The sequence below is a fragment of the Haemorhous mexicanus genome, chromosome 15 (genome assembly GCF_027477595.1).
Source record: "Haemorhous mexicanus isolate bHaeMex1 chromosome 15, bHaeMex1.pri, whole genome shotgun sequence".
Taxonomy (NCBI): domain Eukaryota; kingdom Metazoa; phylum Chordata; class Aves; order Passeriformes; family Fringillidae; genus Haemorhous; species Haemorhous mexicanus.
The window spans coordinates 10,467,027-10,481,793 of NC_082355.1; the positions used below are offsets into that span (position 1 = coordinate 10,467,027).

A 14,767-nucleotide genomic window follows, 5' to 3' on the forward strand; every position below is an offset into this window, starting at 1 on the left:
AACTGATAGATATAAAAATGAGCTAGTTATGTAGCACTCTGCTCTGATCCTAAAACAGATGTTTGAGGATATAAAATTATGTTGTGAGCTTTGAAATTGCACATACAATTACAACCTTCATCTTTATTGCTCCTCCTAAGTGTTAAATGCAGCTACATCTACATTGGAACTTCACTTATTGCCATACTTCTCCCTCTCTCCCAAACCAAGACTGACTTGCAGCACTGTGACACCAGTAATTATTCTCCTCCTCTGACAAATTTAGGGGAATGAACAGAAATCTTTGTAGAGCCCATTTAACATTCATCTTGTACAAACAACTTGGTTCTTCCTTCCTATCCGGGAGTGTTGGCTCTCTCAGACAAGTGAAAGTCTTCAGGGCAGTACCTTGGGGAAAGACATTGTGCTTTTCTGTTGATGGGCTGAGGGAATTCAGCATCAGGAGCCTGCAGCTCAGTGCTGATGAGAGCCAGGGACAGGTTAAATCAATATGGGTCTTCATTTCCTTCACTTTTCTTTTTTTTTAAAGAGTTCTTTTTATAGTTTGTGTTTTCAAGGCTTTTGTAGCAACGAGAGCTGCTCTACATACCCCCCCAACCCTAAAATGTCATCAGTTCATGGCATCACGTGCCTCCAGGACCTGGATCTTCAGGAAAGATAAAAATACTGCAAATTCTGGGTCAAGCCACAAGAGCTGATGCCACAGCCTGAAAGCACATGGCACAAACACCACAGACTTGAAGTGCTCCTCCTGAATTGAGGTTGGATGAGGAGAAATGCATTTACTCCATCCTCAAAAGTGCAGGAATTCAACCCAGAGGGAAGCAAGGTGCAGGGACAGGTTTTAGTCCTCATGATGCTCAAACATAGTCTGTCCAGAATATTCTACCCTCTTAATAAATGAGTGGCTGAAAGCACTGACTGACCCTGCCTGCAGAGCCCTCCTGGCAAGTCCCCAGGTGGTGGGGACACCTCAGGCTGTGACCCTGCTGCTGCCAGTGCAGTTCTTGCCTTCTTCCTTATGGCAAAAAGAAAGCATGATTCCAGCAGGCAGCACCTGCTGGTCAAGAAACCTTCTGTGGAGGGAGAGAGAATTCATCTCTCTTTTAATATTTACTTTGGAGGGACAGTTCCCAACCGCTCCATGAGCAAATAACACACAGCACTACTGCAGTCTAACAAGCAATTGTTAACTCTTAACAATAAAATCAGATTGATACTGACTCTCCAGCAGAAAATCAGAAAAAGCCTTGGCTGAGTGCTTCCAGGGAATACACTCAAGTTTAGGTTAGCAGTTATTTGATACACTGAGTTCAGCTTTAGAAGCCCTCAAAGCTCTGTCAAAGCAAAAAGCTTCCATCACTCCAGCAGTGCCAGGTCTAACCCAAATGTTTGGACATGGAATGTGAGGATGGGAAGTGATGCTGCACATCGTGTGCTGGGTTTCCACCACCTGGAAAGAGAAGGTGAAAAAGAAGCCCAAAATCCAAGTAACTCATCAAGTGGATTGCTCACTAATGGCACAGCTTCTTCTCCATTTAATTTTACACAAGGAGTTGCTGGCTGCAGTCAGGCCATCCTGGCACTGCACCTCCCAACACAATCTGAGAGCTACTTGCTGCCTTCCCATACTGTCCCACCAGCTGCTCATGCTTCTGCCACAGGAAGAAGTGCTTCACAGCCTCCCTCCAGCACAGTGGATGGAGAGCAGTGGAGAAAAGGGCACGGCTTCTCCAAGGCAGGATAACTACCATGGGTGAAAAGGGATCATCCAGGCACGTGGAGAATTCAGGACCAGGTACCAGACAGCTTTGGAAAGTCCTAAATGCAAAGACCTGCTAAGATCCACATCCTCCTGCACGCCACGGCTCCACATTGTCCCTGCAGACATTGCCACGGGACCCAGGGCAGCCCAGGCTAGAGAGCATCAAGTGGAGCCCAGAATGTCCCCGGTGCCACCTGTGCCACCTGCCAGGGTGCTGGGTACTGGCTGAGCATGACAGCGACAGCATGCCCAGCCCCGGCAAAGCCTGCACAAAACCAGAGGCAATGCTGGCCTCTTGTGGCAGCTCTGGTCCTTTTCCCTTCTTTAAAAATAACTGAGGTTTTCAGAAGTTTAAAAAAAAAAAAAAAAAAAAAAAAAAAAAAAAAAGAAAATTAAAAATCTTACCATCTCCTAGAAACTGCTGGAATTCAAAGATTCCCGGGAACAAAACCAGGCTGATTTTGAACAAGGTTCTGAGAACAAGGTGGGGCTGGGCAGGGCTGTGATCAGCCTGGCTGGTGGAAGGCATCCTCACACATGGCAGAGGGGTGGAACTGGGTGAGGATTAAGGTACCTTCTGACCCAAGTGATTCTATGATTCCATGATCCTGTGATTCTAAAACTGAAAATTCCCACTGGAGTGTGTAAAACAGTGAAGACAAAACTCAACTCTTTCCTGAGCAGCAGAGGGGCAGCCACATCCCCATGCACAGCACAGAGAAAGGGGCTGCACAGGGAGGGAGGGAGGGAGGACAATGCCCCGTGCACTGGGGGAGCAGAGGACAAGAAGCTGCAGACTCTGCTTGCCAGCAAAGAACCCATTACACAAAAGCCCTGCACAAAAGCTCTGCCCCGGAAAAAAAAAAGTCCTTTCCCATAAAGTTATGGGAATACAAAAGCAGCCCTAGCTTAGCCTTTTCATTATCAGTACAGCAATGGAAAATGCAGTCAGAAGTGGCCCTGCCAGCCAGGGCAGGGGGCCCAGCACAGCTCCTGCTCCCCTTGCCCATCCTACCCTCAGCACCACACTGGGTGCCTGGAGGCCACAGATCCCCTGCAAAAGTAAGGGCAGGGAAAAGAAGTGGTTTAGTATTTTCAAGGGAGTGGTTCCTCACTCAGTGCCAGCCCACAGCTCCATCTGAACACAGGGTGCTGCTCTGGGAGGCACCACAGGCCTGCCGGGGCCTCAGGCCCTCTCTGGTCCCTACCCTGAGGCAGCAGCCACAGGACCCAGGGAAAGGGAAAAGATCATAGAACTACAGAATGGTTTGGGTGAGAAGGGACCTTTCAAGGTCATCTAGTCCAGCCACTCCTGCCATGGGCAGGGACACCTTCCACTATCCCAGGTTGCTCCATGGCCCATCCAGCCTGGCCTTGAACACTTCCAGGGATGGGGCAGCCACAGCTTCTCTGGGCACCCTGTGCCAGGGCCTCACTACCCTCACAGTAACAATTACTTCCTGAAATCGAAACCAATCCTGCCCTCCTTCAGATTAAAGCCATTCCCCCTTGTCCAGAGTCCCCCTCCGGCTCTCTTGAAGTCCTTTCAAACACTGAAAGGGGCTCTAAGGTTTCCACAGATCCTTCTCTTCTTCCGTCTGAGTAACTCCACCTGCCTGAGCCCATTTTCACAGAAAAGCTGCTCTAGCCCTCTGAACATCACAGGTCTGTATTGTCCTCACTGTGAAGATACAACAAAATCACTCGGTGGTGGCTCCTCTTTGATCCCAGGGTAAGCATCACTCCCACCAGGCTCTTCCCAGCTCTGTACCACCTCAGCTCCATCCTCCACTGGCTGCCAGAAAACAGCTGCTGAAAACAATTAATACATGTTGATTGTTTATTGATTCCAACATATTAATAGATTGGATAATAAACAGTACTTTTAAACATTCTCTTAACCAAAAATATAACAAATATTTACAATCACTCAGTAAAAATACAAAAAGCATACAGAGGCACTGTCTTTCTAAAAGACATAAGTGTAAGAGGTATCAAAAAATAGGAGACAAACATTGCTTGTTACAGAATACTTTACAATCACTGACTTGTGCAGTACAATTGCTATTGGAATATCATTACATCTGTGCAGTTTTGCCAATATGCTCACGTATTTAGAATTTAATTAATACCAAGCTAAACTGCATTCCAGGTATATCAGAAATAAAGATAAAACAATAAAAAGCACAACAGAAGCAAAAGCTGGGTTGGGAATTCAAGATAGATTACCCTCTATACAAGCGTTCTAAAATATAATGTGTAAAGCTTTTCTAAAGAGAGAGTATCCCTTTTTTCTTTTCTTTTTGCAAAGGCAGTGGCAAGTTTATCCTTCAAAAATTCTGATGTTTTATAAAAACTTAAATGACAGGGTTGTATTTTCACTGTTGCCTGCAGTAAAATTATTCAGGACATGATGAAAGAAGTTTTGGAACACCCCTGATGCCCCACGGGCCCCTCTGCAAGTGGCATCACTGGTACATTCAGCCCCTGGGGACATCCTCTGCCTCTGAGAGGTGCAGACAGCCCCCAGCACAGCCCATCCCAAGCAATGGGCTCTGACCCCCTTCCAGTGAAGCATCACTCACCTGGCATCACAGGATCTGCTGAGCTGGAAGGGACCCATCAGGATTGTCAAGTCTGGCTCCTGGCACCACCCCCAACAATCCCACCCTGTGGCTGAGAGCCTTATCCAAATACTTCTTGAGCTCTGCCAGGCTGGTGCTGTGACCACTTCCCTGGGGAGCTGTTCTGGGTGAAATGCTTTTTCTAATACCCAACCTAAACCTCCCCTGACAGAGCTTCAGGCCATTCCCTCATGACCTGTCACTGCTCATGAGAGTGGAGAGATCAGTTCTGCCCCTCAGGAGGATGTTGTAGATTGCAATGAGATCTCTCTCCCCTCAGTCTCCTTTCCTCCAGGCTGAACAGACCAAGTGCCCCCAGCCACTGCTCATAAGGCCTCACCCCCTCCAGACCCTTCCCCATCCTCCTGGCCTCCTTTGGATGCTCTCTAATAGCTTCATGTCTTTCATATCATGGTGCCCAAAAATCACACACAGGACTCAAGGTGAGGCCAACCTACAAACTTATCTGAGTAAAGGCAAAAGGAAGGAGCCAGGAAAGTCCCACACTGCCCATTGCTGGCAAATACTCAAAATTTGTCCATATTGCAAAAACATGAACTGCAAACATTCACAGCCATTGTATTTCCATTCTTTTGGGCACTTGGGAGATGAACCTGATGCTCAGAGGCTCAGTGATCTCATTTTCCCCTTTCTGCAACTGGAGAGGCCAATTCAATTTTAGAAAACTACACTGCTTTCTCAGGAATTATTTGGAAGTTTAAGATTTATAACAAAACACTGTGTGCTTACATCACAGAAATCTGAAATGCATCTTTCACCAACAAGACAGAAGCAAAGAATGAGCAGGAAGTGAGCAAACCCAGGTATGGCAGTGGAAGAACATGACGTGAGGCACCTTAACTGTTCATCAGCATCAGAGCCCAAGCTAGAAGAACCCAGCAGAGGTACTGAGTCAGGAATCTGTGGTCCAGAAGACATCACTTCAACAAAGCAGTGTACAACAGGAACTAACCACCATATTGCTTCTGTCTGAATTAGCAAAAAAAGGGATAATGTCTCTTCAAACCCACACCAGACACTCCACTTGGCTATTGGCCCCAATCAACGTGATCGGCTGAGTTAAAAACAAACAAACAAACAGAAAGCCCAGCAAGAAGCAGCAGAGAAGCCACACTGTGTGAGGCAGGAGGAGCAGGAGTAGCTCATCTGTCCATCATTTATGCATGATTTATGTACACCAGCTGTGTTGGCTATTAGGAAAATATTATTAGTAAGACTTCCACTCATTCCAGAACTTTTAGTGTCTGCCGAGCCCCGTGGAACAGATGGATGCTGTTGGTGTGCAAACACCATCAAACACCATCTTTGGATGGGTGATTAATTCAGCTGCTCTTGCTGACTGCCAGGAGACCCCGACCCTGCTCCTCACAGGGGCTTCCCTGCGTCCTCCAAGGCAGCACTACTGGGTTTTGGGGTAAAAGGAAGCCACTTCAGTGACCCCCATCCCCTATATTTTGTTCAACAGGCTGGAATAAGCTGCAGCTCCCCCCCAGGGCCAAGGCTTCATTCACCTGGCACAACACAGATGATTTCTGATGGAACACAAAGCCTGTTACAACACAGATGATTTCTGATGGAACACAAAGCCTGTTGTTTCCATGCAGAAGTTAACAAGCAACTAACTACAGCTGACAATAGGATGGCAGGACCTGGATTTACATCCCACAGGAATATCAGTTCAAGAGTTCTATTACCAATATTGCATGAGCTGAAAACACTCACTCTGTCCTGCACTGCTTTGACACATTAATCTTTAGTCACTAAGGCCTGTGCAGGTTCATTATAAGCATTAAGGCCTTGAGAAAGCAAAATGCATGTATTATGCCATACCTCAAGTTGATTTTAATGTATTTTTTCAACCATTTCCTTCTCTGATACTTGTGCCAAAAATTTATACAGCCAACCAGTGAGTTATAAATTAGGCATCCTCTTCCTCAGCATCACTGTTCATTTACACCTTCCCAATTCCAATGGTGAGAGGTACATTCCAGGCAATGCTGAACCTGGAACTGCTCTGAAGGCAGACACAGGCTGGGTCTTTCTCATCCACCTGGCTGCATCAGCCCCTAGCTACTATGGAGAAAGCACATCAAAGGCTTTGGGTTGTTTTTGGTACTTGTGGAATTTTCCAAAAATGTTGCATTCACCTTGCACCTCTGCACACATATAGGTAAAAAAAAAAACCAAAAAAACAAAACCTTAAAGCTCTCCACAACTATGGATATAGAAATCAGTTTTGAGGCACTGTAAAAATGACAAACATCATCTTTCTAGCTTAGGCTGTAAACATCACAACAAAGATTTACAATTAAATGTTTAAATACATATTCACACATTCATGTCTGATTTTAACACTTGAATGGGGTGTCGAAGGAAGGAAGGAAGGAAGGAAGGGAGGGAGGAAGGGAGGAAGGGAGGAAGGGAGGAAGGGAGGAAGGGAGGAAGGAAGGGAGGAAGGAAGGGAGGAAGGAAGGGAGGAAGGAAGGGAGGAAGGAAGGGAGGAAGGAAGGGAGGAAGGAAGGGAGGAAGGAAGGGAGGAAGGAAGGGAGGAAGGAAGGGAGGAAGGAAGGGAGGAAGGAAGGGAGGAAGGAAGGGAGGGAAGAAGGAGAAAGAAAACCTGCAGGCATTTCCAGTTCTACCCCTCTGCACTCTGGCTGGCTAAAAGTAAAATCAAAGAAGCAATTCTTTTGACCATAATCAAACTAGAGGATCATGGGTTAATACTGCCTGGCTGTAAGTCAAAACTCTCATTGACATAAAAAACACCAGGATTTTTAATTAGGATTTTTAAAAAAAATAGTTTGAGATTATCTCTATTTTCCAGATAAAAGCAAGAGGGTTTTTAACCCATCATTAAATGCATTATGCTCTTCTATAAGCACTGTGTCATTTATTATTCAGTTTCACAAATTTTATTGTGAAATGTAGGTGATTTCTAATTTTTTTTTTTTTTCAAAGATAACCTTTGCACCTAAAACCCTGTGCAACTCTGGGAAAAGGCCAGGACATGTGAGATGATCTTAAAAACCACAACACACAGCTGGAGTTTTGAGTTTTAGAACATGCTTTGCATGTTGAACTCTGCAAGGCAAAACCTGGTTAAAACTCTTTTGGGAAAACTTCAGATCTCCCCAGATGCTCCCCCCTTAAGCTACAGCTTCACATTTCAAACATTCCTTAACAGGGGAGGAGAGCACCAACTGTTGCCTTAGTTGGCTGGCAGCTAAAACAATTTCTAAAATCCTTGGACAGGTTTCTGCTGTGTCCATGTGGGAGGGGAGCAGCAGGAGTGCTGCCTTGACAGACATTGCTCTGCAGGGCATTGGACTCTATTCATATTAAATCTAAACCCACTCTAAAATCTATAAATTTCTGCACCTGTTTCTACTTTTCTGTGTTTATTTTGAGAGCACAACAGTTGATGTGTAGCTAATTTACTGTCACATTGACTAAACATTTATATTAGCCAACCAGAGCACTCCCAACGCACGAAAAGGAAATTCCCATTTAAAAATATTAAATTAATAAATTATTTTCAGATATTTCAGCAACATCATTTGCTTTTGCTGACATTTTGATATAATTTTTGAAGTTCATAAAATAACACTCTCAGACTTCTAACTGTCATGTAGAAAATAACAACAATGGAAACTACCAAAGGATTATATGGTATCATACAGAAAAATGCTCCCAAGTTTCAAGTGGTGATGACAACTGGTCCTCCCCAATGCACGAAGCTAGGTCCATCTCTGGGTACCCAGGTTGGTACCCAGGCAGTCAGCACATTCCTTGAACAGGGTTTTCTATTTCATGTGTAGAAATAGCTTCTTAGGTGGTGGTGGCAGAGTGAAGGAAGGTGTGAAGAGGTGATCCAACCCGTTCCATTTTGTCTGGGACAAAGGCAAGGTCTGAGGTCAGTAGCAGCAAGTTGTCAGCAGTCCTAACAGAACCATGAGACCTTTTCCCACATCCTTTGTGTTGTGAGTGGTTCATATAAATAGCCCAAGGGTTAAACTGCTGATACTTGTTCATCTTCTGCAAAACAAGACAAAGAAATAAGCAGTTATTCCACCAGTCCCCACCTCGGGCACACAGGGCACAGACCAGCACCCAGAGAGGTGATAACAGTGAGACAGCTTCAGCCCTTCAGCAGCAGCATGTTTTCACTGTCTTTATCATTGATCACTACATACTCCATATCACCATTTATCAGATCCTCAGGCACTCACAGAATGGTTTGGGTTGGAAGAGACCTTATAAAGCATCTCATTCCAACTCCATGCCATAGGCAGGGACACCATCCAGGTTGCTCTAAGCCCCATCCAGCCTGGACTTGTGCACTTCCAGGGATGGGGCAGCCACAGCTTCTGCACTCTGAGGTATGATGGTCATACGATAAAGACATATTGCTAAACAGAAAATCCTAGATCCTCCAGAAACTATCAGCATGCAGCTCCCAGTATGCCAAAAGCTATGGATTTGGGAAAAAAGCCAGCAAATTTCCATGCAGTGAGCATTTTATCCCAAATAAAATTAACCAAGCACTTCAAAAATAGTAAAATAGGTGCCTCTAAAAGTGTACAGTTAAATTTAACTTAGAAAAATTTGATTAAAAATGTTTGAAGCAATGTCTTCCATATTTTTACATGAAAAGCACAAGAGAATTAATGCCAGGCAATTTCATGTTTACTGTAAGTTTGAACTGCAGTACTAATACATATGTTAACTATTGCTTACACATTTTAAAGGGCCAAGATATAATAATTTTGCATCAGAAATTGTTTTAATCTAAATACAGGCTCATTTTAAATCAGACTGGAATGGAAGGAAATGTTCACAACCTTCTAATAAAAAAAAGAGTTCACCAGCAAAGGTACAGAAGATCACATCAGTGCACAGAAATTAAAAGCAAATCAGCAGATAAACAATTAAGTAGAAATTCTCCTGACCTGAAGTTAGCTTTGACACAATATAAGAGCAGTCTTTACTGGAAAATCCTCTCACATTTTGGTCACCCTACAAATGCCATGCTTGGCAGCACTGGCGGTTGCTTCAAACAAGATCATGAAAGATGAACTGGAAGAGACACTGTCAGGCCAAGTTAGGCAGAGAATACAGGTTTCATCAAACGTACTCTCCAGAAGAACAGAAGTTCAATATTATTTTGTTCAATATTTTGAAACTCAATCTCTAAAAATATCTGCTGAGGCATAAGGCAGCTCGATGCCAGCACACCTGAATACAAATGAAATAAGTTCACTCCATCAAATCTAAATCACTGATTTTAGACCATCACCCTGGTGCTAGCCAAACCACTGGGACACCAGTTAATCTGCCCAGGGAGGCAGGAGTTTTTCCATATGTAGCCTGTCAGTGTCCCATCAGTGTTTAAGAGGGGACCAATTTTAAAGAAAAAAAAAAACCAAAAACAAACAAACAAACAAAAAATCTACATGCTCTTAAGTGTCTCAGCTGCACTTTAGGAGATCTTACATTCACATTTTTGTATATTAATTTATTTACATATACTTTGAGTTTGTTTGGTGCCAACATGCTTTTTCTAAGGGGAAGGCACTCTTCTTTGCTTTAACCATGTATGTACATGCACACAGCTATGCATGACACGCACAGCCACGCCATGTGCACACAGCCACACGAACACAACTGTGTATTCAGAGATTAATCCGCTTTTAATCTCCAGGAGTGAGGCAAGAGAAAGCCCAGACCACTGCTGTGAGGTGCACCCTGCAGAGCCCCGCTCCCCAGCCAGCTGTTCACCTACCATCCTCTTCACTATCTGCGTCAGGCAGCTCTGCTACCCTGGGGCTGGATGGCTGCCGGCCGTGCCACTGAGGCATCCTCGAGGAGACACAGGCCACCGCGTCGGGTGGCAGTCTAGAGAGGTCACTGTGCAGCATCTTTGACCTCTGCACTGCCACACTATAGTCTGGAGGTTTGAGGTGTGGGTGGTGGGGCGATCCTTCTTTAATGTCCGCTAAAGAAATCCCCATATATCCCGGAGGGGTGGGCGGTGGCTCCCTATACCTATCGTCCTTCTTAGGTGAGGTGACACAGTACACTGGGCACAAGAAATAAGCAATGGAAATGTTAAAGAAGAAAAAGAAAGGAAACAAAACGTTAAAAAATCATGAAATGTTACAATGACAAAACAGAAACTGATAACAAAATGCAACTGCAGAAACACTGGTTATAACGAGAGCAGCAGGTATTTATGCCTTCATTTCTATTTTCTATTTATTTTAAGAAGTCAGAGTAACAAGAGAATCCATGAACTCCTTAGGTGAGATGTCAATTGAGTGGAAAGAGGACTCTAAGCTAGTATGCATTCAGACTGCAATTAACACCTTTTATTACAGTCCCTGCTCCTGTGGCCCTGCTGCACTAGGGGATGCTCTGGAGCTCTCCAGCAGGATGGAGAGGCAGCACAGCCAAGTCTGCTGCTACTGTTACAGGCTGGGAAACTGAAACAGAAGGAATTAGGCAACCAGCCCAGAGGAACTTCATACAGCAGGCTGGTGTTTGACAGCAAGAACTGCTGGTTGACTTCCAACACCCATTTCATCGCCCCAAAGAGGTCAGTTGCTTAACACAAATTCATTATAACAAAACATCACCATTATCAACTGATGTGTATAAAGACATGAAACCATCCAGCTATGCAACAGGAAGAAAAAAAATAGCATCACTTAAAGTTGATCCTATGAGGCAGACTGTGTATTGAGCCTGCATTAATTATTTTATGTATTCACAGAGATAATAACAGCTTATCACATCCATACTTTTGATTTCTTACTTTTTTCCCTTGGTTTTTGCATTGTTTTCTTTTTTACCCTTATCTTAGACTATGTTCTCTGTTTACAAGTGAGAAAAAAACAGAAACAGTTTTTGGAACTGCCTTTGGAAGGGCTGCATTACACCTTGTGCAGCCATGAAAAGACTACAGTCAGCTTTATACATTTGCAATGTCCATGCCTCATAATTCATCTTCTCCCTTCCTGCCCTGGTCACCAGTAGTTCAAGTCACAGAGGCTCTCTCAACCCAAAATATAATTCTTTTAGGCAGCCTCCCCTCCCTCCCACCCCAGGTCTGGGGCTTATGTGCATGTTAAATTGGGCTTTTTTCCATGGACATGTTGCAACAGGAGAATTTCAAAGCCAGGGTAACTTTTTTAATCTCATACTTAAGTGAATTTGCATTCTTCCTGTGGATCCATTTTAAACAGTGCATGTTCATTAGTTTCATTTATTCCAGCAAATATAATAGTTTCTTATCTTAGAAGAATGTGAAGGGATGAAAAATAAGAGAGTATTTCTTATTGTGTTGTAGACTTGTGAGATTCCAGGTTTTGGTATCAGGAACACAAACTGGTTCATACTTGATGGCCTCAGCTCATGCCTGGGCTGACAGTAAAACAACCAAAATCAAATTCAGTGAATCTGGGGTTCAGCAGATACATGTGGGTACAGGCAGAGATTGATACTATTTCATTACAGGATTTATCTTCATTTAACTAGCACTGAATGAGGTCTCTGTGAAAAAGCAGGGGAAGTGAAGAGGATCTGCTCTTCCCTAGAGGGATGGGGAAGGGCTGGGCCCTCACCTCACCTTCAGTCTTGGTTGGATTTGCAGGAGGAATGACAAGGGTGGGTATGTTCTCCTTCAAAGGAGAAAGCTTCAGGCTCCCTGGAGCTAACCTTTAGTCTACTGAAGTAATGCAAAAATAACGTGCCCGTTTGTTACGTTCCAATTCACAGTATTTTACAAACAGTGAAATTAAGTGAAGATAACTGGCACACTTTGGGATGGTGAGCAGCTAATGGATTTGTGTTTGCAAACCTGTAATTACATCCACCCATATTAGACCTTTCCCTGAGCAGACATACTCATGTCCAGAGCTCTGTGAGTGCTCCTCACAGCTACACGGTGCAGAACAGAAAGAGAATTAAAAGGAAGGGCAAGTGCTATCAGCAAAGACAGCATGTACTGAACAGTGAACCTGCCACCTCCTCATACAGCCCAGACAGTCAAGAACAGCTCTGAAAGGCTGCAAGGGCAGAGCAGAGGCACAGCAATGAGCTGGGAGCAAATTTTCTGCAAGGGTCCACCATGATTTCTTTTTCAAAGCCAAGAAAGAGGAACACAATCCAAGACCTCTGCCCTACGCGCAATGTTTATTCAGGCAATTACCTTTGATAACAAACCCCTCCAGCAATCCACTCAGTAATTAAACTACATTTCAGCTGCACCCTTGCCTCACAGTCTTAGAAAGCTTTGCATTCCATGTTTTATCTTGCTACTAACCCAGTTCCTTTAATTTTGGCTGCTGAATTCACTAGGATGGGGGAAGAACTTCTTGCTTGACAGAACTATGCATATTTCAAAGAACCTTTAAAGTTTTTTTTCTCCTTTCATAAGAAGCCAACTGCAGCTGTATAACCAAATGAATGGCATCTTAAAATAGCAAAGACAGGAAAGGAATCTGCTTTGCCCTTGAGCTTTCAGAGCCCAAAGCCCTGTGGATGAAAGGTGCCTCAGCTCCAGAGAGGCAGGTGAGCTCTACACTGCTCTGCAGTCATGCTCTTCCCTCTGGGCTCCTGGGAAGTCTGTCTTATAAGGAGTATGGGATCATTGACTCTTGTCAGAAGAACATCTACAGTGATGAGTATACCTCCAAAATCATTTAAAAAAGCAAAATAGCATACTACAGAAAAGAACTGCCTGACATTTTCCTGAATAGAGTTTTCCTGCAGACCCATGAAGTGATGGGGAAGTGCACTTATTTATTATCTTGATACTCCTAATGCAAAAGAAGGTGGCTTGAAAACACACTATGTAGTGCTCTGATTACAGCCACGTGTGAAGCTGAATTCAACATGCCAGGCAGCCCCAGACCTGCTGACGTCATCTCTTAACAACTTAGTACAAAATGAAAAACAGATGTAGCAGCTTCCACGAGCTGTTGGCTTGGCTTACCTATCAGGCCTTTTTCTGTACTCGAAGTAACAGTTTTGTAAGTTGTATCAGTGCCTGCTTTAGAGTCCAAAGCCTCCATCTGCTCCGCCGAGTTCTCCAGCCCCCTCCGCTTAATTGTCCCATAGTTTGTCTCGTAAGTGTCTGACAGGGAGCTGGAGGATGCCCAGCTCTGCCGAGACTGATCCAGCTCCATGCTGGCTTTCGACTGCCTGTTGGCTTTGGAAAAGGCTTCGGAATACAAATAACCCTCCTCAGAGTAACAGTTTGTGGGATCCACTTCAGCTATAGGTCCGTCCAGCTGGGTGTGACGGTAAGAACTGAGGAGATCCCAGCTCTTCTGGTTTGGAATATTCTGGAAATTGTCATGAGAACTACTTGAGCATGAAGTCCAGCTGCCCCGGCCGCTGTCTGCTGCCTCTACCGTGATGTGCTCATGGGAGATCTCCTCGCTGCTCATGGAAGATGTGAATGCCATCCCTCTGATCAGAGCAGGCCTAGTGATGGACCAGCTACATTGAAAACAACAGAAATTGGGAAAAAAACACTTGTAAGCTTTTACAACAAGAGCAACGTACTCAGAGCCAACTCTGGGTTTGCACCAGGTGAGCAGCAAGCTCACGGCACAAGGGAGCACTGACAAGAGACACTGTTACTCCCAAATCATTATTGCACCCAGCAGCAAGGAACTTATTCCCAACGGAATAACAAGTTCACAACATGCATTTCCAGGCTGCACCCCAGATCCCTAAGTCTGGCCCACAGAAGTTCTTCTCACCAATTACAGAAACAGCACCTGACAGAAAGCAGAGGAGCAAGTTACCTCTTCCATTTAGTCGGCTACCACCTTTTTTTGTACATTCATAAACTAAAATAAAAATAAATATATAGAATAAAATCCAACCCCTTCACCGGCAGCAACATCAAGTTGTTCAGACAGAGTGGAAGCAGTTGTATTTCAAGAACATCTGGAAATACTGGGCATAAGTAACATTTGTGGGAACAATATGGAGGGACAGATTCTGAAAAGCAAAGTCCAACATTTCTTTTCTAAAGAAATGTCTGCTGAAAGCTCTAGCTGCTCTAAATGCACAATTAGGGGTGAAAATAAAGCCAGTTTTGTATGAATTTAGAATACATGAAGATAGGATTGCTAGACATTATTCAAGTCTCCCAACTATTTCTGGTTGTGTTAACAAATGCATGGGCAGCACAACATTAAAATTCAACACCCTCCCTCAGCAGTTTACTGACATGTTGTGAAATCAAGGAACATTTTATAGGTATGTGAAAGCAAGGGGTTTTATTTCCTTCCTTTTCTATTTAAGTCCTAGGATAAAATCCACTTTCTTCCCACACAACTTA

At 44.1% G+C, this 14,767-nt stretch overlaps 1 protein-coding gene across 12 annotated transcripts in view; it reads right to left on the reverse strand.

Annotated features, from left to right (window-relative positions):
* Positions 1–3,591: 3,591 nt before the first annotated feature.
* The window catches only part of RAPGEF6 (Rap guanine nucleotide exchange factor 6), a 124,614-nt gene continuing 113,438 nt past the window's right edge, over positions 3,592–14,767 (reverse strand). For 9 of the 12 annotated variants that reach the window (XM_059860370.1, XM_059860366.1, XM_059860368.1 and 6 more), the window contains 3 exons: positions 13,406–13,914; positions 10,193–10,489; positions 3,592–8,445 (listed from right to left, as the gene is read on the reverse strand). In XM_059860370.1, the coding sequence (XP_059716353.1) occupies positions 8,420–8,445; positions 10,193–10,489; positions 13,406–13,914 (832 nt within the window). In that variant the 3' untranslated portion in view covers positions 3,592–8,419. The remainder of the gene's footprint in view (positions 8,446–10,192; positions 10,490–13,405; positions 13,915–14,767) is intronic. The other 3 variants (XM_059860374.1, XM_059860373.1, XM_059860372.1) reach the window with 1 other exon arrangement.